Source organism: Tasmannia lanceolata, unplaced genomic scaffold (genome assembly GCF_043159265.1).
Source record: "Tasmannia lanceolata isolate RefF3 unplaced genomic scaffold, GAP_Taslan_0.1 ptg000015l, whole genome shotgun sequence".
In the NCBI taxonomy this organism is placed as follows: domain Eukaryota; kingdom Viridiplantae; phylum Streptophyta; class Magnoliopsida; order Canellales; family Winteraceae; genus Tasmannia; species Tasmannia lanceolata.
The window spans coordinates 2,133,843-2,155,698 of NW_027518692.1; the positions used below are offsets into that span (position 1 = coordinate 2,133,843).

A 21,856-nucleotide genomic window follows, 5' to 3' on the forward strand; every position below is an offset into this window, starting at 1 on the left:
ATTTCTAAACCCTAACCTTGTTTCTTCTCCGATCCCTCTTTTCCGGTGTTCTTGCTGGAGCTCCGGCCATGTCCAAATCGACATTTTCCTGCATCTGAGTTTGTTTTTTTGTACCAATCCTTTGCTGGAAACCCTAGATTTTTCATAGCTTTTCTTCATGAAACCCTATTTTAGTCCATAACCTTAGATCTTCACTCATAAAACCTTCGATCTATCATTTTCTATTCTAGAAACTTGAAAATCCTCATTTCCTAGCTATAAACCCTAAGTCTAGATCTGTTTCCTTTTACAAAAAAAAAAAATGCGAATATAAGCTCTTTTGTTTCAATTGTCTTGAGAATTGAACTCCTCACTTGAATCTGGTGGTGTTAGCACTTAATTAGTAGTTCATCTTCTCGAAAAGAAGAAATCCGAGCTTGATCCAAGGACGAGGTGAAATCATTTCTAGAACTTGCATAATAAAGTTTGTAAAGAAGAGCAAGTGGAAGAAAGAGAGATCGAGGAGAACTCAAGAAAAAGAGAAAAGATCTGGTTACTATTTCTTAACTTTCTCTTACAATTTTGCGAGTTTCGGCAATTTCTGCAAGTTCCGGTAACTCATCTCGGATCCGATCATCACTTAGATCGGAATAATTTCCATTGTTCAACCTTGTTGGAACTCAGGTAATTTTCTCATTTCCTTAATTTTGGTTTAATATGATAGTTATACTAGTTAGAGTAATTCTTCGGCATTATGATTTTTGCTTGTTGTCTGCTAATTTTAAGATATTTTCTTGATCATAGATGAGTAGTTATGCTTGAAAGTTTATTACCTTTGTTGATTGGATATGTTCTCCTGAAGAACAAAAGTTTCCTTGTATTATATGTAAATTGTTTTATTTTTTCTTTCGTCAGATAATTCTGCTATTATGGTAAGTCTTTTGAATATCTGTTTATATTCTCGTTTATTTTCATGGATGCTTGCAATCCAGTACTCTGTGATTGATGCTTGCTATAAGTTGGAGGGATTGTATCAGGGGTTTTTAATGCATTTTTTATGGAATTTTTCCCTTTTATGTTTGCATTAGAAAGGAAGATGGGACGCTGATTATCTATTAATTTGAGGCCTTTTTTTTTACATTTACTATTCCTTATAATGGTTCTCTGATTATAGGTTTGAATCTCTTATTTCTTTTGTATTATGAGATCCTGAAATATAGAGGCATTTTTATTTTTTAATGTTTGCTTATGCTTAATTCTTAGATGAGGAGTACTCATATTACTTGCATGCCAATTTATATCTTTAAATGATTGTACAATTTATTTTTTTTGGTCATCAATTGAACTATAGAAGATAAATGCTTACCAATATTTTAAGATTGACGGGCAGATTTCTTTCAACATTTTCTATTATAATCTTTGTTTGTCTCATATTTCTAAGTAAGAGTCTTTTAGGGGGCTTGCTTAGATCATACAGCAACCTCTATTCCCTCTTCTCTCTTCCCTTGTATAGAGACTAATTTAGTCTTTTAGATGTTTTCCCTTGTTATTCATTAGCATTTTCATCGCAAGGGCGATGAAGGAGTTATCCCAAGCCCATCTTTTAGGGTGATGTAAATATCATTTAATGTGTTTCTATAATCTGTTGGAAATTTAATATTTCTCTTTCATCTTATAGTTTTGAGTTAGATTCTGAAGATAAATGGATTATTCAGGTGAGATTATCTCAAAGCTTATTATACTCATTCCTTTTTATTTAAATAAATTGTTTAATAGGAAGAAGGAGATCAGATGACTACTCTATTCGATATTATCGACATGAGTACTGTCTGATCTCAAGGCGGGATATAGAAATATTATCATGTGTATTTGATATCAGATGATTACTTTGGCATCATCTGATTTCATTGGAGTCCCCGTATTGGGGTTTGTGGTTGGTTTTGAAGTGTTTGGATATTGTTTTTACTTTATTAGGCTATCCAGCGGCTGGTCTGGACTAATTAATGTTGTTTATCATTTTATAATTGTTTTAGATCGTGTATTGTTTTATTGAGAATTCTTCTTTGCTTAGCACTTGATTTATTTTTATAAGAATAGAATGGAATTTGTGATTATCTGGTAGACTTTTCTTCTCTCTTTGATAGACTAACACAGTCTTTTAGATTTTTGTTAAATTCTTTAGATACTAGAATTCCCTCTCGTTGCAAGGGCGATGAAGGCGCTAGCCCAAGCCCATCCTTAGGGGACTTGCTCAGTCCAAGTAGCATACCCCTCATTTGTATATAGGAGACTTGCCCAGTCTTGCTAGCATTTTTCTCTATCCTACCTCTGTGTCTAGGAGACTTACCCAGTCTCATTCTCTTGCTAAACCTCCTCTTTGTGCGTCGTTTGGTTTTGGGAGAACACCTTACTCGGCTTGGCAGCATACCCCTACCCTTATGGGTATTGGGTTGCACATTTGTTGCACCCTAGGGCTAGGTAGATGTCCGGCCCGGCTGGGTGTTTCACCTTTGCTAACTATGCACAGGGTCTTTTATTCCTTTTTACTTGTGAGCTTCTCCTTATTCGATAGTCCATTCGCATAGGAGTCAGCCCTGATTAGAGAGTCTTTGACTCATTCATCCTTTGTAGCGTTATTAGAGTCTCTGACTCATTTGTACTTCCTCCCTAGTGTTATTAGTTAGGAGTTTTTCCATTAGAGACTAACTCAGTCATATAGAGCCTTCCCTGCTTAGGATCTTAGATTGTTTTCTCTGTTCTTGGGGCACTATCTTTCTTGTTGTGGTTTGTCTCTTTGAGACGCCAGTTTCTTGTTGTGGTTCGCCTCTTTGAGACCTTTGTTGCTTGTTTGGGGTTTCCCCCTTTTGCTTTAAGGCTTTGCCTTAGTTTATGGTATTACTTGCGTGTCCCCTTTAAGATTGAAAACATTTAAAGGTTCAGAGCATTGGAAAAGCTTTAAAATCCAAAAACATTAGAAATTTGAAACTCAAAAATATTTGAAAAACTCTAAAAATATCAAAAACATTTAAAAAACATTAAAACCTTTAAATCATTTGGAGTGTTTAGTTTTATAGCATATTAGGAGAGTTCGATTTTCGAACTACGTTGGCTTGATCCTCTTCCACGAGGTACGTAGTGCAGCTTGGGATCTTCATCCCAAGTCCAGCCAAACCTTTGTAAATAAATCATTTAATACCAAAAATCTTCCAAAACATTGTTTTTTCGAAAAAATTCTTCCTCTAGAGTTAGAACTTTGTCTTAGATAGAGGGTTTTAGAGTTATGGTCTTGTCTTTGATTTGTTGTCTGTTTGTTGTGTGCTTGTTTGTGTTTGTTTTAGAGTTAGGGGTTTGTCCTAGAGTTATAGGAGCGCCTCCGTCTGGTCAGTTGGCGATTCACATCGCCGACTGATGACTAGGTCTAAGATGCGTTAGTGATCCCATTGTTTTCCTTAGGATACGCAGCCTAGTTACACATAGGTTGTAGGAATCACCTGCATTAGCTTAGGGCTAATCTGCATTTAGTTAGGGCATATAGGGTGTCCTAAAATTCACAATTCACTGGAATTTAAATAATCGTACAATAAACTTTAATAATTGGTCCGGTCTTTTAGATCGAGTTTAGGATAGAGGGCTAGGTGTCTTAGGCATCATAGTTTAGAATAGACGCGAAGAACTACGTTGCCTTGATTCTCGTGGAGGCGGGGATACGTAGGCTTCTTTGGATGAACATCAGACCATCCGAGGACTCGGGCTAATAATTTAGAGTCTTAAGATTTATTATGTTGTTATTATATGTTTTGATGTGTTTTCTTACTTTCTCGTACTGATCCTATACCTTTTGCTGTAGCTTGCATGTGTTTGCACATCAGAACTTAGACACCCATTAGGTTTGTCACTCATAACCTAGCTATGCTTAGGTGGCACATCTTTCATTTATTTTTTGTGTGCTTATTATTTTTATCCTCAGGAAATGCATGCTTAGGTAGACGATTCTTGAGGGTTGTTCCCATTTCAGATGATTTTTACCCAAACTTCTTTGGAGTTAATAATAAATGGCATAAGAGACCAAGTGCTTGCACTCGGACGAATCGGGGGTGCTCTCAGACCTTCCCCATTCGTAACCAGGCACGAACCCATATATATTTCTGGTTATCCATTGCACAGAGGATTTAATTTTAGGGTTCCATGGCATATCCATGGATGGCGACTCTGAGTTTATTTCAGGTATGTCTTGGTTTCGAGCCTTGGCTCCAGATCGAGACATATCTTTTTCTTTTATATCGCCACTCGTGCTATGCTATGAGGGTGGCATCCGTTTCGAGAGTTCCTTGGTAGAGCTCTCCTTCACACGTGGATGATCCAGAGAGGGTGTGGGGGACCCGTTCCCTCGCCGCCTATCTCAGATCGGGGTCCACAGGAGGGAGTTTCACATTCCCGATGAATACAGGATTAAGGTTCCCTCTTCTAGGGAGGGGGTGTGCGAGGGTGCCACGGAGGAAGAGGTGGCCTTTTATGTCCAAGCTTTTCGGGTGGGGGTCAGGTTCCTGCTCTTAAGTATCATAGTGGAGGCCCTCGAGTTCTACCGGGTGGCTCCCTCCCAGCTGGCGCCTAATAGTTGGCGTACTCTTTTGGCCTTTGTGGCCAAGGCGGGCCTTCACAAGGTTCAGCCTAACCTTCCTCTGCTTCGGAGTTGCGTAGCCCTCAGCCCATTGGTGAAGGAGGAAAACGGCTGGTTGTATCTGACCCAGCGTCCCCAGGTGAAGATCGTGGCGAACTTGCCTTCCTCCATCAAGAAGTGGAAGGAGGAGTTCGTATTCATCATTCCTCCGTCGGATGCGGATTGGGGCTTTCCCCGCTCTTGGAGGCGCTCTGTCGAGTAGCGGAGGAAAGCCTTTCCTGATGAATCTGACTGTAGCAGGTTTGATTTGGAGAAACTTGCTTCCGGGGAGCCTGTCGACGTTTCAGAGTTTAAGTGGGAGAGAGGCCTGAGGAGGCTTGGTTTGGTGGGCACTGTAGAGGGGAGGGTCCGCTGTATGGGTGAGGGAGCGGGGGAGAGTTCTGCCAGCCGTCGTGGTGAGCCTTCTTCCCCGGGTTGGTCTCCCCCCCCCCCCCCCCGCCCGCTCTTTTTTTTTATTATTTTAGCTTGCCATTTGCTTCCTGTTGAGTTATTGTTATGCTTCTGTTTTGGGCAGTGGGCACGTCTTCTTCTGATGGCGTCGGCAGGGGAAAGGGGGTCACGGTGGCGGCGACCGAGGGTCCGGTTGCCCGTAAGAAGATCCTTTCAGATTTTATGGCTGCGGCCAGGGTCGAGCGGACGCAAACAAGGCTTCCCTCATCCGCACCGTCGAGTTCCTCTGGCCAGTCAGCCGTGTCGAGGGGTGTGGTCAGGCCTCCTCCCAGGGAGTCGGAGCCCCCTGCCAAGAGGGTGGCTTCTTCCGGTGCTGATAAGGAACAAACCGGTTGGGGGGCCTGTCCTTCTGCATCTTTCGTGGAGAATATGCCGAGTCGACTGGAAGGGTAGGTTATGACCAAGGTGCTTCTGGAGCGGATGGAGCTTTCTCCGGAATTTTATCGGGCGAGGGGAGAACTTTTTAAGCCCGACTGGAAAGTTGGTGTAGAGGACAGCATCCTTGCGAATCCCCGTGTTGGGGTGGAGTTTGGGTTGATGGCCGCCCTTCCTGGTGACGAGGCTGAGTTGGAGAGCTTTGATCGTAAGGTTGTGGGGGCTCGGTACCTTCATTCGATGTCCTGCGTAAGTACTGGATGGTGGGCCCTTTTGTTTTCCCTTCCCCCTCCCCTTTTTTTGCTATTTTTGCGGCAACTTTTTTTACCCTTTTTTTTTCTTTCTTGTGGTGGGGGCTCTTGTAGGCCCAAATTTTTGCCAGGCAGATGCTGCAGTACATGATTGAGGACGAGTCCGAGATCGGCGCTTTTGAGGACCGAGTCCGTAAATTGAGCGAGGCCCAAGAGAAGGGCCAGGCTGAAAAGGCGGCATTGGAGGGCACTATTACCCAACTTAGGGCGGAACTCGAGGTTTCCGAGGATGTGAGGAATCGCACGGCGAATCAATTAGTTGTGGCCCAGGAGACCTTCACCGCGGAGCTGGCAAAAGCGCGGGAGGAGTGGCGTGACTCCGAGGAGTTTTTCAGGGCCGCCGCCCCCTTCAGCGTTGATATTGAGATAGACGCTTTTGCTGAGTGCTGGCGGCGTGTCCGCGAGGTGGACCCCTCCTTTCCTCTCGAGAAGCTGATGCATGAGGCTGAGGAGTTTACTACGGGGGGTCCTTTGCCGGTGCCGGCGGATACCACGAGGCCGGCCGACGATCTGGCGGTTGCTCCGGAAGCTCCTATAGTCACTGAGACTCCTGCGGGGGCTCGGTGAGGCTCGGGCGCCCTTTGGATTTCATTTTTTTTTGTTTTCTCTTGATGGTTCCTGTAATAATGTTGTGGACTTTTTTTTCTTTCCTCTTTCTTTGGGTATATCATGCGCCGAGTGCTGTTCGCGCCTTTTGGTGTTTAAATTGCAATTTGTTCGGCGAGAGCGTATTTGGTGCACCCCAGTGGGGCATCTTATTTATGGAAGGACTATCTTCCCCTCGAGTGATCAGCTCGAGGTTAATGGGTCCTGCCTGCCCTTTAAGGGGAGGTCTTTTTTTTTCATGGGGAGCGTTTTAGGGTATTCTCAGGGGGATCGGCCCCGATGCTACCTCTGTCTCACTCCCTGTCTTTCATGGGGAGTGTTTTAGGGTATCTTTGGGGGGGGGGGGGGTGGCCCCGACGATACCTCTGTCTCACTCCCTGTCTTCTTTCGGGTCCCTCATTTATCATGGGCCGGAAAGTGGAGATGCACATGGCTCAAGTTGAAACGCTATTCCATTTATTTGTTAAGAAGGGAGATACATCTTTGCTTCTAGAAACACAGAAAAGAAACAAACAAAACACTCATCATGCTTTTAAAGGAAAACACGGAACTTACCCTATCTTTTTATTGGTAAAACTCTCGGAGGTTGTCCATGCTCCAACTTCGAGGGACTGAGGTCCCGTTGAGGCGTTCTAGTTGGTAGGCCCCGGGGCGGAGTGCTCGAACGACCCTGTATGGTCCTTCCCATTTAGGTGCGAGTTTCCCGGTGTTGCGGGGGTCGGATACCTCCGCCCACCGTAGTACCAGGTCTCCGGGCTTTACCGAGCTCTTTTTTACCCGGGCGTTGTAGTACCGTGCCACCCTCTGCTGGTAGGAGGCGGTTCGGAGGAGGGCATGTTCTCTCTTTTCGAGCACGAGGTCGAGAGTGTTCCGTAGGGTTCAGAGTTTCCCTTTTCGTCGTAATTCTCTGTGCGGAAGCTGGAGAGGCCGATTTCTAGCGGAATGACCGCTTCGGTCCCGAAGGTTAAGCTAAAAGGGGATTCTCCAGTCGCGGTCCGCGGCGTCGTTAGATAGGCCCAGAGGACGCTAGGGAGCGCCTCCACCCAATTTTTCCCTGCTTCTCCCAATCGCTTCTTGAGGCTCTGAAGCAAGATCCTGTTAGTTACCTTTACCTGCTCGTTGGCCTGCGGGTGTGCTACGGAGGCGAAACGATGCTCGATGCTCAGGCTATCGCAGAATCTGCCGAATTCAGCACTTGCGAACTGGGGACCGTTGTCCGTTACAAGTGACTTTGGGATGCCGAAACGCAGACCACGTCGTGATAAAAGAAGTTCTCCGTCGCTTTTGAGTTGGGCTTTGCTACGGCTTTAACCTCGACCCATTTGGTGAAGTTGTCGATGGCGACGTATAGCATTATACGCCCCCCAGAGGCTTTTGGGAAAGGCCCGAGTAGATCCATTCCCAACATGGCGAAAGGCAGGGGTCCTGCCATCGCGGTGTATGGTGTGGCCGGTTGACGGGGGGTGGTCGCGTACCTTTGGCAAGGGTTGCATTTTTTGACGAACTCTTTGGCGTCCCTGAGGATCGTAGGCCAGAAGTAGCCGTGCCTCACGATTTTTTGAGCCAGAGTCCTGCCGCCTCCGTGGTCTTCGCAGATTCCTTCATGCACTTCTCGTAGTGCGTACTCTGATTCGGAGGGTACTAGGCACCGGAGATACAGCCATGTGTATGACCGTTTGTAGAGCCTGGGCCCGTGGACCACGTAGTGGGCGGCTCTCGCGGTTAGGCATCGGGCTTCTAGCTTATCCGCGGGCAGTATCCCGTCCTTCAGGTATCGCATGATGGGGTCCATCCAGTTCGGTCCGGGTGGAATCTCCAACACTTGTACTTCGTCGATGCTGGGGTGGGGCAGTATCTCTGTGAGCACGGTACCGAAGTCATGGGTCTCTTCGATGGCCATTTTTTATAGTACATCCGCTCGATTGTTCATGTCTCGCGGTACCTGGAGGATCTCGACCTTTCCCATTCTTTGCAGTTTTTCTTTTACCTTCTGGAGGTATCTCTTCATTCTGAGGCCCTTGGTTTCGTATATCTCGTTTACTTGGTTGACGACGAGCTGGGAGTCGCTATAGACTTTTAACTTTTCCGCACCGAGCTCTGCGGCTAGACTTAGTCCTGCTAGCAAGGCTTCGCATTCAGCCTCGTTGTTGGAGGCTTTGAAATCTAACCTGAGGGCGTATTCGAGTGTAAATCCTTCTGAGCCGTGGAGGACTACCCCCGTCCAGTGCCCTTTTTTGCCTGCTGAGCCGTCAACGTGCAGGGTCCAATGAATCTCGTTGCTTTGCTCCGCTGAGTCTGGCGCCACGTCTTCGCGAGCCGTCTGTTCGGTGGAGCCCTCGCCATTCTCCAGTGTTGCTAGTTCCGCGGCCAGGGCCGTGGATTCCACTATGAAGTCAGCGAGGGCTTGGGATTTGATAGCTGGCCTCGTTCGAACCTGTATGTCGAATTCTCCCAACTCAACGGCCCAACTTACCATCCTGCCCGAGGTCTCTGGTTTTTGGAGAATTTTCCTCAGGGGTTGGTCGGTTAGTAGCACAATGGGGTGGGCCTGGAAGTAGGGGCGGAGCTTCTCGGCGGCGCTGACGACTGCGAGGGCGAATTTCTCTATGTTTAGGTACCGGACCTCTGCACCGTGGAGAGTCTTGCTCACGTAGTACACCGGATGCTTCTTCTTGTTGCTTTGCTTGGACAATACCGCACTCACCGCCGTGGAGCTGATGGCCAGGTACAGAAATAGTTCCTCCCCCGGCTCGGGTTTGGCGAGTACAGGTGGTGTCTGAAGGTATTGCTTCAGGTCGTCGAATGCTTCTTGGCAGGCCGGGGTCCATTCGAATTTTTGTATATTTTTCAGTTGTTTGAAGAAGGGTTGGCATTTCTTCGCCGACTTTAGCATGAATCGGCCGAGGGCCGTGATTCGACCCGCGAGCCTTTGTACTTCTACCGCTGTTGACCTCGATCCATGTCTAGGATGGCCTGGATCTTTTCAGGGTTGGCCTCGATCCCTCTCTGGCTAACCATGAACCCTAAGAACTTTCCGAAAGTTACTCCGAAGGCGTATTTGGCGGGGTTTAGCTTCATCCGGGCTCGCCGCAGAGTGTTGAAAGTTTCCTGAAGGTCGGAGACGTGCTTGGAGGCCTCCAGACTTTTTACCAACATGTCGTCTACATATACTTCTACGTTCCTTCCGATTTGCGCCCGGAATAGCTTATTTACGAGCCGCTGGGAGGTGGCGCCCGCATTTTTGAGCCCGAATGGCATAACGGTGTAACAGTAGACCCCCTGATCGGTAATGAACGCTGTTTTTGGGATGTCTGGCTCGTGCATTTTCACCTGATTGTAGCCCGAGAACGCATCCAAGAAGGTGAGGAGTTCGTGTCCGGATGTGGCGTCGATGAGTTGGTCTATGCGCGGGAGGGGGTAGGGGTCCTTTGGGCAGGCCCGGTTTAGGTCTGTGAAGTCTATACAGGCCCGCTAGCCTCCACTAGCGTTTTTGACCATGACGACGTTAGACAGCCACTCAGGGTACCGGATTTCTCTGATGAACCCGGCTTGTAGCAGCTTCTCTACTTCGGCCTTTATATGAGTTTGACGTTCTACCGCGAAGTTCCTCTTTTTTTGCCGGACGGGTTTAAGGGCTGGGTTCACGTTTAACTTGTGAACGGCCAACTCCTTGGGTATCCCGGGCATGTCCTTGACCATGCGAACATGTCTTTGTTTGCTCTGAGGAAGGTGATCATCTGGTCTCGCAGGGGGCCTTTCAGTAGGGAACTTATCCGAACTTGTCTCTCCGGCTGATCTTCGGCAATGGGGATGGAGTCTAGCTCCTCGGTGGGTTCTCCTCTGATTGTGCGGGCCCGCTGCCGAGGGTCTTCACTACCGATTGTGAAGTTTTCAGCCGGCGCATTGGTTCCTCTTAGGCTTGCTGCGTAGCACTGGCGTGCTATCATCTGCTACCCTCGGACCTCCCCTACTCTGATTGGAGTGAGGAATTTCATCTTGAGGTGGGGGGTGGAGACCACTGCCCCCAAATCTCTTAGAGCGGGGCACCCAATGATGGCGCTGTAAGTGAACGGTGTGTCTACGACCATGAAGGTGGTCAGAATGGTTTTTTGGAGGGGGTACGTCCCAAAGGTCATGGGTAAGTCGATCTTGCCGTCGACCCGTACGGACGCATCGGAGAACCCGTAGATAGAATACTCCGCGGGTCCCAGCCTCTCTTTGTCCAGTTTCATTTCTTCAAAAGTTCCGAGGTGCAATACGTTGACGGAGCTTCCCGTGTTGACCAGAATCTTTCCTATGTCAAAGTTGGCGACGACTAGTCTGACGACCAGCGCGTCGTCGTGCGGGACCTGTAGCCCGTCGAGGTCTTCGTTAGAAAACGTAATGATCTGGTCTTGTCGGGGCGGGTCCGTTTGGGCCTTTTTGGAGGGCATATCCATGGAGAACACCCGCTCTACATAGGCCCGTCGACCGGCTGTTGTCGGCCCTCCCGCTGCCGGTCCTCCCGCGATGATATTGATTTTTCCTATGATGGTAGGAGGCTGTTCGCGGGCCTGCGGTTGTTCGGGGGGTTCATCTTTCCGGGGGCGCTGGTGGAGGTGTGCGTCTTGCCTGCTGTGGGATCGACGTCTGCTTCTGGAGCGATGCTTGCCCGGGGATCGGTGCCGGCTAGTGGATCGGCGACGGCCGCTGGACCGGCGTCTATCGGGTGACCGATGCCTGCCTCTGGGCTCGTTGGGTGGATGCCGGACCTTGTGCGAACTTTCGCCAGGGCTCCTGAGATATTGATTCAGGTGTCCCTCCTCGGCCAGTTTTTCCAGCTGGAGGCGGAGGTGGAAGCAATGGTCAGTTTCGTAGCCGTGATCCCCGTGGAATTCGCAGAACTTTTTGGTAGACCGCTTCTTTGGGTCTGTGGCCATGCGCTTGGGGGGGGCGTCAGGAGACCCTGATCTCTGATGGCTAGTAGGACATGGGAGAGGGGAACCTTTAGCGGGGCGCTTCCCAGTCTTTCGAAGACGGGGATGGGGTTCCGGCTCGCCTGTTTCTCCTCGGCCCTCGGCCTCAGGATCCTTCTGCCGTCGTTGTTTTTTCTTTCATCGGAGCCGGGCTGGTTCCGCTCTCGGGCGCAGGCTTCTTCTGCCCGTACGAACTTGTCAGCCTTGGATTCAAGTTCCTGCAGGTCCCGTGGTGGGTTGAGGGTTAGATGCAGCTTGAGATTCGGATCGGTGGTGGCATGCTTTAGTGTGGCGACCGCTATTTGGACGTCCATGTTAGAAAGTTGGGCCAATTCGGCGTTGAATTTTAACATGAAGTCTCTTAGGGTCTCGTTTCTTCCCTGCCGGAGAGCTAAAAGGGCGTCCGCTGGATCATGGCGGAGGCGGTTGTTGGCGAATCTTGCCCTGAACTTCCTCCCGAATTCGTGGAAGAATGCGATGGAGTCGGGCTCCAATCTCATGTACCAGTCGTTAGCGGTCTTTCTTAACAGGGAGGCGAAAGCTCTGCACATGAATCCGTCCGACGCACCGTGGAGCGTCATTACCCTTTTAAAGGTTTGGAGGAACTCAAGGGGGTCAGTGCTTCCGTCGTACAGACCGAAACGGGAGAGGTCTATGCCTGCTTCTGCAGGGGTCTTTAAGACTTCCGCGGTAAATGGGGATGCCGTTTCTCTTTCCCATTCGTCGAGGATGCCATGGGCGTAGGGCTTCTTCATTTCTAGCTTTACCTCTCGAATCTGCCTCTGCAGGTCGGCTATTGGGTCCACGCTGGACGGTTGCGCTGAGGTTGCCACTTCTTCCGCCCGAGCCAGGGGCAGTTGCTGGAGACGGGCAGCTTGGACAGGGGGCGCGGCTTAGCGTAGCCTGCTTCCCGCTGTCCCGCTGGCGTCCCCTAGCTACGGGGGGCAAAGGGCTATTCGTTGACGGGGACAGCGTTCGGCGAGTCGGCGCTTGCTTTTGCCGGAGATGACGCCCCCCTGGCTGTTCCTTGTTGCTTTCGTCATAGGCTTCTGTCTGGTTCTGCGTTGTCAGGGGGGGCCCCTCCGGGGCCGGAGGAGGCAAGCGTTGGAGTAGTTCCCGACGGAGTTCGTTGAACATCTCCATGGTGGGGACCATCTGCGGTGTGCTAGAGGAGGGCTCGTGTCGGCCCGAGAGTGGTGAGTTGGGCTCTGGGAGCTTGAGCTGTTGGTTTGCGCGCACTGAGCTTGACTCCTGGTTATTACCCCTGTTTCTTGTTGTTGGGTGTGGTTTCTCATCGCCATAAGGCGTTCAGTACTCGACGAGTCCCACGGATGGCGCCAGTATGATGGCGTCTGGATCCGGGTCGGTGATCACACGGTCGGTAGAGGGCCTCCGCGGGGTCTGCAATCACAAACAAAGGGGGTCAGGGGGTCCGGGGTGGGTCCCGGACGACCACTGCGACCAATCAATATAAAGGACAGCAAGAAGAGGAAGGGGTTTTGATCAGGGTTACCAGGGCCAATGCGCAGGCTCCTTTCTTGGTGTGCGAATGACTGGGTCAGAGGGGACTAGCAGGGAGAGCAGGATTGCGTTCCTAGTCTCCTATGTTGGTGCCTCGCCTCTTTTTCCGGTTGCTTTTTGAGAATGGGGGAAATCCTTTAGGAAAAATGTGGATCCTCTCTCTTCTTCCTTTCCTTCCTTTTTAAAGGGAGGCATGCGGCCCCTCTCATCATTACGGAGAGAAAGCCTTCTTTTGCAGGATTGGGCCGTCCCTGTCTTGCCAGCGCGAGTGGCTTCGCCGGCCACTTCCTTCCATAATTCGTGATGTTGAGGCCTGGACCGTGACACGTGTCATGTTTACATGGTCTTTATCATTTTCCAATGTCTTTCTTCATGATGGCTAGCTTCTCCTTGTGCATGGGCGACACGTGGCGATATCTGAGAACGACGCCGTATTTGTGTCCCATCACTCTGCTCAGTTTTTCGTTGGATCTGACTCTTTGGTTCCTCTAAGGTATTTATTCTCATAAATACAATATTAGTTGGGAAATGATATCCCCCCCGCCCCCCTTTAACGGTTTCTGTGAGAATGGTTTACTCCTTGAGGATAAATTTACCCGTTAGGTGTTCATTATTCGGTTATAACCGAATAACCGAACCGAATTAGTTTGGTCGGTTCGGTTCGGTTTTTTCCATTTTCGGTTCGGTTTCAGTTTTTTTTTTTTTTTTGAAATTCGGTTATTCGGGTTCGGTTTTGGTTATCTCAAAATTATGATAAAAATCATTATTTAAAATAAAAAAAAGTGTTATATGGGCACTCCTTAGGATGACCAAAACCGTCCATTTGATTGATCACAACTTAATTAGGTTGTGCTCAAAAAATCATTTCGATACGATGATCCTACCTCTCCGATCTAAACCGAGATTTTACTTTTTTCCCTCTTTTTCTTCCACTATTCGGTTATTTGGTTATAACCGGATTTTTAATCAGTTTCGGTTTGGTTTTTAGAAATTTCGGTTCGGTTTCGGTTATCGAAATTTGATAACCGAAATTATTTCAGTTATCAAATTTCGGTCTATTCGGTTCGGTTATAACTGAACGAACACCCCTACTTTTAACATTTTTCTTTAAATAGAAGATGTTGAATCGGACTTCTCTATTGATTTGTGTAGAGAGGTTGTGTACACATATAGAGTACAAAAGACTGGATCCTAAAAATAGGATCGTAATTACCACACTGGAATAGGTAAGTTACAGTAGTGAATATATATGTTTTCCTTTTCAGCTAACATCTCGAACCTTCGTTGCCCAATTTACAGAGGCATTCCCTAATTTACACAATATACACATGATATAGAGGATCGTAACTTAAGCAGTTTCCTAATAACCCCCCTCAAGTTGGAGCGTGAGGATCACAGACACCCAACTTGCAAATTAGGCCTTGGAAAGAAGCAACACCTAATGGTTTGGTAAAAACATCAGCAGGCTGGTCCTTGGTGTTGATATAAGCTGTACGAATGACACCATCTTGTAACTTTTCACGGATAATGTGGCAATCAATTTTGATTTGCTTGGTGCGCTCATGGAAAACCAGATTAGCGGCGATGTGGAGTGTAGCTTTATTATCACAGAACATGAGTGCCGGTTGAGGATGCAGAAGCTACAAGTCCCGAAGTAGGTGAAGGAGCCATGTTACTTCACAATAAGTGGTAGCCATTGCACGATACTCAGCCTTCAGCAGAAGATCGTGAAGGTGTCCGTTGTTTCTTAGACTTCCATGAAACAGGAGAGGAGCCTAAGAGGATACAATAACCTATAACGGAATGACGCGTTTCAGGACAACTTGCCCAATCAGAATCACAGAATGCACGTAATTGTGTATTACTTGAAGATGAAAGAAGAATGCCTTGACCAGGAGATTGCTTGATATAGCGGAGTAATTTGTGAGCGGCATCTAAGTGCGGTTGTCTTGGTGTGGCCATGAACTGACTGAGAGCTTGAACCGAGAAAGCTATATCAGGCCGAGTTATAGTAAGGTAAATTAAGCGCCCAATTAAATGGCGATAGGTGGACAGGTCAGGCAAGACATCACCATCAGTGGAATTGAGTCGAAGGTTCTGTTCCATAGGATTCTTTGCAGGCCGACAACCAACAAAACCAGTATCTTCAAAAAGTTCAAGAGCATATTTCTTTGAAAGAGAAAAATACCACGTAGAACGAGCAACCTCCAAACCTAAAAATTACTTGAGACGACCGAGATCTTTTAGAGTGAATATGCTATGGAGAAACTTCTTTAGAGATGTAATAGAATCGAGATCAGTTCCAGCTATGAGGATGTCATCCACATAGACTAATACGGCAGCAAAACCGTTTGAAGAAGAACGTGTAAAAAGGGAATAATCCACTTTAGATTGAACGAATCCAGCATCTAGGAGGGCAGTAGTTAATTTGACACACCACTGACGGGAAGCTTGTTTAAGACCATACAATGATTTAGTTAGCTTGCAAACCCGAGTCTCCCCCTGGCGACGAAAACCAGGTGGAATTTGCATGTAAATATCTTCATTCAGGTCACCATGTAGAAAGGCGTTGTTGACATCAATTTGATGCATGTGCCAATTCTTAATAGCTGCAACGGTGAGAAGAACCCGAACCGTAACGAGTTTTACAACAGGTGCGAAAGTCTCATGAAAATCCAAACCTTCCTTTTGATTATATCCTTTAGCTACAAGTCGTGCTTTTTAGCGCTCAACAGAGCCATCGGCATTGTACTTGATTTTGTAGACCCATTTACAACCAATGGGTATTTTGCTATGAGGGAGATCAGTAAGAGTCCAGGTGTCATTAGCTTCAAGAGCACTGATTTCAACAGCCATGGCATCATTCCATTTAGGATCTTTGACAGCCTGTTTAAAAGACTTGGGCTCAGAAATAGATGAGATTGCCACAGAAAAAGCACGATGGGAAAGGGAAAATTATTATAAGACAAGTAATTAGATAAGGGATAAGGGGTACTTACGACCTGACCATTCTCCAGGGAAGGTGATTGAGTAGCGAGAGGTTGGAGGGCCAAACTGCAATGGTAATCTTGTAAATAATGAGGACGTTGACTGGTAAGATTGGAGAGATGAAGAGGAAGTGAAGGTGAGGAGGGGGGCATGGGAGGGGGGTCATGCATTTCTATCTGAGAGGAAGGTGGATTAATACCAATCATGTATTGGTAGGGGGAGGACAGGTGAAGAGGTATGATGAGATATTTGACTGAAAGGGAACACATTTTCATGAAAAATTACATCTCGAGATGTGAACACTTTCCCAGTACTAAGCTCATAAAGTTTGTAGCCCTTTTGCCCATATGGATACCCAATGAAAATACAACAAGTAGCACGAGGGTCAAATTTTGTTCGCTTTAAGGCATGGGTGGATGCGAAACATAGGCATCCAAAAACCTTTAGGTGAGAATAAGATGGTCTGTTAGAAAACAATCTTTCATATGGGGTTTTTCCAGAAAGAAGAGGAGTTAGGGTGCGGTTAATAAAATAAGCTGCAGTAAGTATACAATCACCCCAAAATCGGATAGGAAGATGGGCTTGAAAATGAAGAGCACGAGCTACATTGAGGAGATGACGATGTTTGCGTTCTACAACTCCATTTTGCTGTGGAGTTGCTATACAACCAACCTGATGAATGATTCCGTGTTCACGAAAAAACATACGCATAGCGAATTCCTCCCCATTATCAGAACGGATTTGTTTGACCTTCTGATCAAATTGATTCTCAATAAGTTTAATAAAAGATTGCAAAAGGAAACGGGTTTCTAATTTATGAGCCATGAGATAAACCCATGTAGCACGACTAAAATCATCAACAATAGTGAAAAAATATCGAGCACCAGAAAGCGATGCAGTATTGTAACCACCCCAAATATCACAATCAATTAATTTAAAAGGAGCATTGTGGAAATTGAACTCAATGGAAAAGGTAAACGATGTTGTTTAGCAAGTGGGCAAATAGTGCAATGGTGAATATCTAAAATACATATATCAGGAATAAACTTAGACATTGAATGTAAACATTTATTGGATACATGTCCTAAACGTCTATGCCAAACATCAGAAGATGAACTAATAGAAGTGCATGCCAAGGGAGATGTGATTGAAAAATGATATAGGCCATCCTGCGCTCTACCCGCTACAATCATCTTCCTCAAGGTACAGTCCTGTATAAGACACGATTGAGAAGAAAAGGTGAGAAGAAAGTTAGACGTAAGAGTGAGCTTACTAACAGAAATAAGATTAAAGTGAAAGGATGGCACACAAAGAACATCATGAAGGATAAAGGAAGAGGTTAATGCAACAGTTCCAATATCTGTGACAGGGGCACTTCGCCCATCGGGAAGTTTAACAGAAGTAGCACCAGTTGATGTGATGGAGGTAAGAAGGGACACAGAACTAACCATGTGATCAGTGGCACCACTATCTATTATCCAAGATGCATGAGAAGTAGATAGGCTTAGTGATATACCTGAAAGAGTAGCAGTTGGTTGGATGCTACCTGCATGATGTGCAATGGCCTGAGGTTTGTTGATGAGAGATATATAGTAGATGTTGACATTGATCGGATGTAAATGGAAATCCGGCTGGAAGATTCTCCACATTAGCCTTTTCATTGTTACCTTTCTGTTGCATAGTTTGATTTGCAACTGCTTGCGGGATGCACTTGTAAAATCAATGTCCTGGTGGATACCCAATTAATTTATAACACTTATCAATCGTATGACCCTCCAATCCACAATCATCGCAAGTGGGGCGACGAGAACCCTTACTATTCTTCTTGTTATTCTCACGATTATTTCGATCATTAGAATTTCCCGCATATTTAGCAGCTAAGGCAGTAGTCTCCATATTCTGTTGTCCTTCAGCTTCCACATCGCATTGTCTTTCCTCTTGTAGAATGAGAGAAAAGGCACGATTAACAGAAGGAAGTGGGTCCATAAGAAGTATTTGCCCACGGACAGCAGCAAAAGATTGATTTAGACCCATAAAAAATTGAATTAATCTGTGTTGCTGTTGGTAATCAGTTAATACCTTTAAGGCACCACAAGTACAACTAGGTAAGGGCTGTAAATTGGCAAGTTCATCCCACAATGCCTTCATTCGAGTGTAATAAGCAGCAATAGATAATTGATCTTGTGTTGAGGAAATAATATATTTTTCAATTTAAAATGTACGAGGAGCATTTACCTGAGAAAAACGCTCTTTCAGATCGGACCAGATCTCATGTGCACTTTCTGCGTAAATAACACTGCTTGCCAATTCTTGAGACAAGGAATTAAGAATCCAAGATATGACCATGATCTTGCAGCGAGCCCACTGCACACGATCAGGTTCCTTTGAATTAGTGGGATTTTTGATGGAGCCATCAATGAAGCCAGTTTTATTCTTTGCATTGAGAGCCATAACCATGGCTCTACTCCATGTCGGATAGCTGTCACCGGTTAGCGGTTGGGATACAAGAACCGTACGGGCTGTCCGAATGATGCAAAAACAATGGATTGTTGGAGTCCTCAACCTTGCTGTTTCCTCCTTTTCCTTCCATGTTAAAGGATGAAAGGGTTGTTTGAACAAACAAAAGATCCACAGGATAGAGGATAGAATAGTTGTGATGCCGGTAAAATGGCTACCGACAACAGAAAAAGAAAAATAGTCTCGTAAGAGAACGGAAGAATGGTCCTCAAAGGGAAAAGGAGCTTTACTGCTCTGATACCATAAAGAGAAGATGTTGAATCGGATTTCTCTATTGATTTGTGTACAGAGGTTGTGTACATATATAGAGTACATAAGAGTGGATCCTAAAAATAGGATCGTAATTACCACACTGGAATAGGTAAGCTACAGTAGTGAATATATATGTTTTCCTTTTCAGCTAACATCTAGAACCTTCATTGCCCAATTTACAGTGGCATTCCCTAATTTACACAATATACACATGATATAGAGGATCGTAACTTAAGCAGTTTCCTAATATTCTTTGCCCTCAAAACTTAACGGCGGGTAACGTTAAAAGGGGGGATTTTATCCGTGAGAGGGGGGGAAAATATCACTTCCCTACTAGTTTACTTTGGCTCCACTACAAGAAAATATCAATTCACTGTCGTTTTATTTAGTAAACGTCGGTGTATATACAATATTAGCGACGTTTTTTTAGAATGCCGGTAAGTGAGCGTCAGTAATAACCCTTTTTCTTGTAGTGCTCTTACAGTTCCCAATAAGGAAACAATATATACACTCTTGTTTTTGGTGAGGAGACTTCAATTGGATGGTGATGGCAAAGTGGGAATTATACAATTAACAAGAAAACAAAGTAAGTAGGGTGCCATTATAAAAACAAGGGAGTCTGGATATCTTCTCCCGTCCCATTTTGCAGCATTTTGGGAATTAGAACAGCCTTTGATAATTAAAATGCAGAGAGAGCGCTAAATAAGAGTGTAGATATGGTTTTCATTCCCAATATACCATGGGCATTTAATCAAAAATTTCAAACAAAAAGGTAAGATCCAATGTAAAGGAGTGTAGAACTGTAGATATAATATTACATTATGTAATTTTTTTAGGATAATTAGTGAGAAAATGATATTTCCACACCTTTTGTTTCTCGTTTTATAAAAATGAAATTCTTGAGAAAATCAAAAGAAGGGCAAATGCTTAAAAAAATGCAAAGTTTATGCTAAATTGTGAATAAAAGGTAGATATTTAAATATTGTAAAAAAAGGCTGTCAGGTGAGAGAGTATGAGTTTTAGGACAAATATACCCCCACTTTCATTTTCCCACCATTTTTTATGCTCTAATCCCCACGTTTTTCTTTCTTCTTCCTCACCCAGCCAACGTGAAAAACACCAGTGCAGCCATTCCCATCCTTTGGAAGCTCCAATCCCATTGTATTTTGTTAAAAAAAACACCATTACTTGTGAGAAATTTGAACTTCGGTGATAAACATAGCTCCAAGTAGGTCCATGCTCCTCTACTTCAATAGGGTTTAACAGTTTATGAAGGTTTTCATATTTTGTGGGGTTTTAACATTTTATGAAAGTTTTCAGTTTTGTTGAGTTTGAACATTTTATGAAGGTTTTCATTGTTTTCTGTTGAAAAAAAGAGAGAAATTACCCAAGTTGTTCTATGTTGGTTGTATAATTGTTTCCATTATTTTTTTGGGTTTTAAAAGAAAGTTAGAACCACCATTTTCTCTGCTGGAAAAAGACCATTACTTGTTTCTACCCAATTTGGTTCGTACTGGTTCGAGGGTAGAAAATGTCACTCCGTACTGGTTCCGGCGTATAAAATGTGGTTCCCCAGTGGTTCCAAGGTATAAAATTTGGTTCCGTACTAGGTTCAAGGGTATAAAATGTTGTTCCCTAGTGGTTCTGGGGTATGAAATGTGGTTCCCTAGTGGTTCCCAAGTGGTTCCGGGGTTGAAAATGTGGTTCCGTAGTGGTTCCAGGGTATAAAATGTGGTTCCCTAGTGGTTACGAGGTATGAAATGTGGTTCCGTAGTGGTTGCGGGGTATAAAATGTGGTTCCGTAGTGGTTACGGGGTATAAAATGTGGTTCCCTAGTGGTTCCGAGGTATAAAATGTGGTTCCGTAGTGGTTCAGGGGTATAAAATATGGTTTCGTAGTGGTTCCGGGGTATGAAATGTGGTTCCGTAGTGGTTCCGGCGTATAAAATGTGGTTCCCAAGCGGTTCCGGAGTATAAAATGTTGTTCTGTACTAAGTTAAGGGGTATAAAATGTGGATCCCTAGTGGTTGTAGGGTATGAAATGTGGTTCCCTAGTGGGTCCGGCGTATAAAATGTGGTTCCCAAGTGGTTCCGGGGTATAAAATGTGAATCCGTAGGGGTTACGATGTGTAAAATGTGGTTCCGTAGTGGTTCCGTAGTGGTTCAGGGGTATAAAATATGGTTCCCTAGTGGTTTCGTCCTATGAAATGTGGTGCCCTACTGGTTCCGGCGTATAAAATGTGGTTTTCAAGTGGTTCCGGGGTATAAGATAAGGTTCCCTAGTGGTTTCGGGGTAATATGGTGCCCTAATGGTTCCGGCGTATAAAATGTGGTTTTCAAGTGGTTCTGAGGTATAAGATGTGGTTCCCTACTGGTTCCGGTGTATAAAATGTGGTTCCCTAGTGGTTCCAGGGTAGAAAATATGGTTCCCTAGTGGTTCTGAGGTATAAAATGTGTTTCCCTAGTGGTTCCGGGGTATAAAATGTGGTTCCCGAGTGGTCACGGGGTAAAACATGTGGTTCCCTAGTGGTTCCGGGGTAGAAAATGTGGTTCCCTAGTGGTTCTGAGGTATAAAATGTGGTTCCGTAGTGGTTACGGGGTATAAAATGCAGTTCCCTAGTGGCTCCTGGGTATGAAATGTGGTTCCCTAGTGGTTCCGCGGTAGAAAATGTGGTTCCGTAGTAGTTCCTAGTTATAAAATGTAGTTCCTGAGTGGTTGCGGGCTATAAAATGTGTCTTCCTACTTGTTCTGGGGTATAAAATGTGGTTCCCGAGTGGTCCCGGGGTAAAATATATGGTTCCCTAGTGGTTGTTCCGGCGTATAAAATGTAGTTCCGTAGTGGTTCCTAGTTATAAAATGTGGTTCCGGAGTGGTCGCGGGGTATAAAATGTGTTTTCCTAGTGGTTCCGAGGTATAAAATGTGGTTCCCGAGTGGTCCCAGGGTAAAAATGTGGTTCCCTAGTAGTTCCAGGGTAGAAAATATGGTTCCCTAGTGGTTCCGAGGTATAAAATGTGTTTCCCTAGTGGTTACGAGGTATAAAATGTGGTTCCGTAGTGGTTGTGGGGAATAAAATGTGGTTCCGTAGTGGTTATCGGGTATAAAATGTGGTTCCGTAGTGGTTGAGGGGTATAAAATATGGCTCCCTAGTGGTTCCGGGGTATGAAATGTTGTTCCGTAGTGGTTCTGGCGTATAAAATGTGGTTTTCAAGTGGTTCCAGGGTAT

At 45.7% G+C, this 21,856-nt stretch overlaps 1 protein-coding gene across 1 annotated transcript in view; it reads left to right on the forward strand.

Moving 5' to 3' along the window:
- The window catches only part of LOC143846657 (agamous-like MADS-box protein AGL104), a 75,731-nt gene that overhangs the window by 27,211 nt on the left and 26,664 nt on the right, over positions 1–21,856 (forward strand). The window contains exon 11 of the mRNA XM_077355148.1: positions 13,334–13,368. Within this exon, the coding sequence (XP_077211263.1) occupies positions 13,334–13,368 (35 nt within the window). The remainder of the gene's footprint in view (positions 1–13,333; positions 13,369–21,856) is intronic.